This window comes from Coturnix japonica, unplaced genomic scaffold, assembly GCF_001577835.2.
Source record: "Coturnix japonica isolate 7356 unplaced genomic scaffold, Coturnix japonica 2.1 chrUnrandom524, whole genome shotgun sequence".
Classification (NCBI taxonomy): domain Eukaryota; kingdom Metazoa; phylum Chordata; class Aves; order Galliformes; family Phasianidae; genus Coturnix; species Coturnix japonica.
The window spans coordinates 4,119-5,814 of record NW_015439909.1 but is presented as its reverse complement, the minus strand read 5'-3'; the positions used below and the strand labels follow the sequence as shown (position 1 = coordinate 5,814).

The following is a 1,696-nucleotide window of genomic DNA, read 5'->3' as shown; positions in this document are numbered from 1 at the left end:
GGTGTCATTGGGACCCTATAAGGGGCACTGGGGTGTCATTGGGACCCTATAAGGGGCACTGGGGTGTCATTGGGACCCTATAAGGGGCACTGGGGGTCCCCAGAGCCATATGGGGACCCCATAAGGGGCACTGGGGACCCCATAAGGGGCATTGGGGACCCCCTGAGCCATATGGGGACCCCATAAGGGGTACTGGGGTATCATGGTGACCCCATAAGGGACACTGGGGACCCCCTGAGCCATATGGGGACACCATTGGAACCCCATAAAGGGCACTGGGGTGTCATGGGGACCCCATAAGGGGCATTGGGATCCCCCTGAGCCATATGGGGACACCATGGGGACCCCATAAGGGACACTGGGGACCCCATAGGGGGCACTGGGGTGTCATGGGACCCCATAAGGGGCACTGGGGACCCCCTGAGCCATATGAGGACCCCATGGGGACCCCATAAGGGGCACTGGGGTGTCATGGGGACCCCATAAGGGGCACTGGGGACCCTCTGAGCCATATGGGGACCCCATTGGGACCCCATAAGGGGCACTGGGGACCCCATAAGGGGCATTGGGATCCCCCTGATCCATATGAGGACACCATTGGGACCCCATAAGAGGCACTGGGGACCCCATAAGTGGCACTGGGGTCCCCTGAGCCATATGGGGACACCATTGGGACCCCATAAGGGGCACTGGGGTGTCATGGGGACCCCATAAGGGACACTGGGGACCCCATAAAGGGCACTGGGGTATCATGGGGTCCCCATAAGGGGCACTGGGGACCCCATAAGTGGCACTGGGGGTCCTCAGAGCCATATAGGTCCCCTATGGGGTCTTGTTCATGCCCCATAGACCTTATTATGGATGTGACCCTATAGGAAGACGTTCAGCATCGAGGACTTTGAGGTGGGAACCCCCTGAGCCATATAGGGACCCTATAAGGGGCACTGTGGTGTCATGGGGACCCCATAAGGGGCACTGGGGACCCTCTGAGCCATATGGGGACACCATTGGGACCCTATAGGGGGCACTGGGGTGTCATGGGACCCCATAAGGGACACTGGGGACCCCATAAGGGGCATTGGGGACCCTCTGAGCCATATGGGGACCCCATAAAGACCCCATAGGAGGCACTGGGGACCCCCTGAGCCATATGGGGACACCATTGGGGACCCCATAAGGGGCATTGGGGACCCCCTGAGCCATATGGGGACACCTACAGGACCCTATAGGGTGTCATGGGGACCCCCTGAGCCATATAGGGACCCCATAAGGGGCACTGGGGACCCTCTGAGCCATATGGGGACCCCATAAAGACCCCATAAGGGACACTGGGGACCCCATAAGTGGCACTGGGGGTCCTCAGAGCCATATGGGTCCCCTATGGGGTCTTGTTCATGCCCCATAGACCTTATTATGGATGTGACCCTATAGGAAGACGTTCAGCATCGAGGACTTCGAGGTGGGGCGGCCTTTGGGGAAGGGGAAGTTTGGGAACGTTTACCTGGCCAGGGAGAGGACGTCGCGTTTCGTGGTGGCCCTAAAAGTGCTTTTCAAATCCCAAATCGAGAAGGAGGGGGTGGAGCATCAGCTGAGGAGGGAGATCGAGATCCAGGCGCATCTACGGTCAGTATAGGGGATATATGGGGGATATAGGGGGGTATAGGGGATATATGGGGTCCTTTGGGGGATATAGGGG

The 1,696-nt window shown here is 59.2% G+C and overlaps 1 protein-coding gene across 1 annotated transcript in view; it reads left to right on the top strand.

Annotated features, from left to right (window-relative positions):
• The window catches only part of LOC107307256 (aurora kinase B-like), a 10,882-nt gene that overhangs the window by 5,170 nt on the left and 4,016 nt on the right, over nucleotides 1–1,696 (top strand). Inside the window, exons 5-6 of the mRNA XM_015850748.2 lie at nucleotides 818–903; nucleotides 1,432–1,623. Of these exons, the coding sequence (XP_015706234.1) occupies nucleotides 818–903; nucleotides 1,432–1,623 (278 nt within the window). The remainder of the gene's footprint in view (nucleotides 1–817; nucleotides 904–1,431; nucleotides 1,624–1,696) is intronic.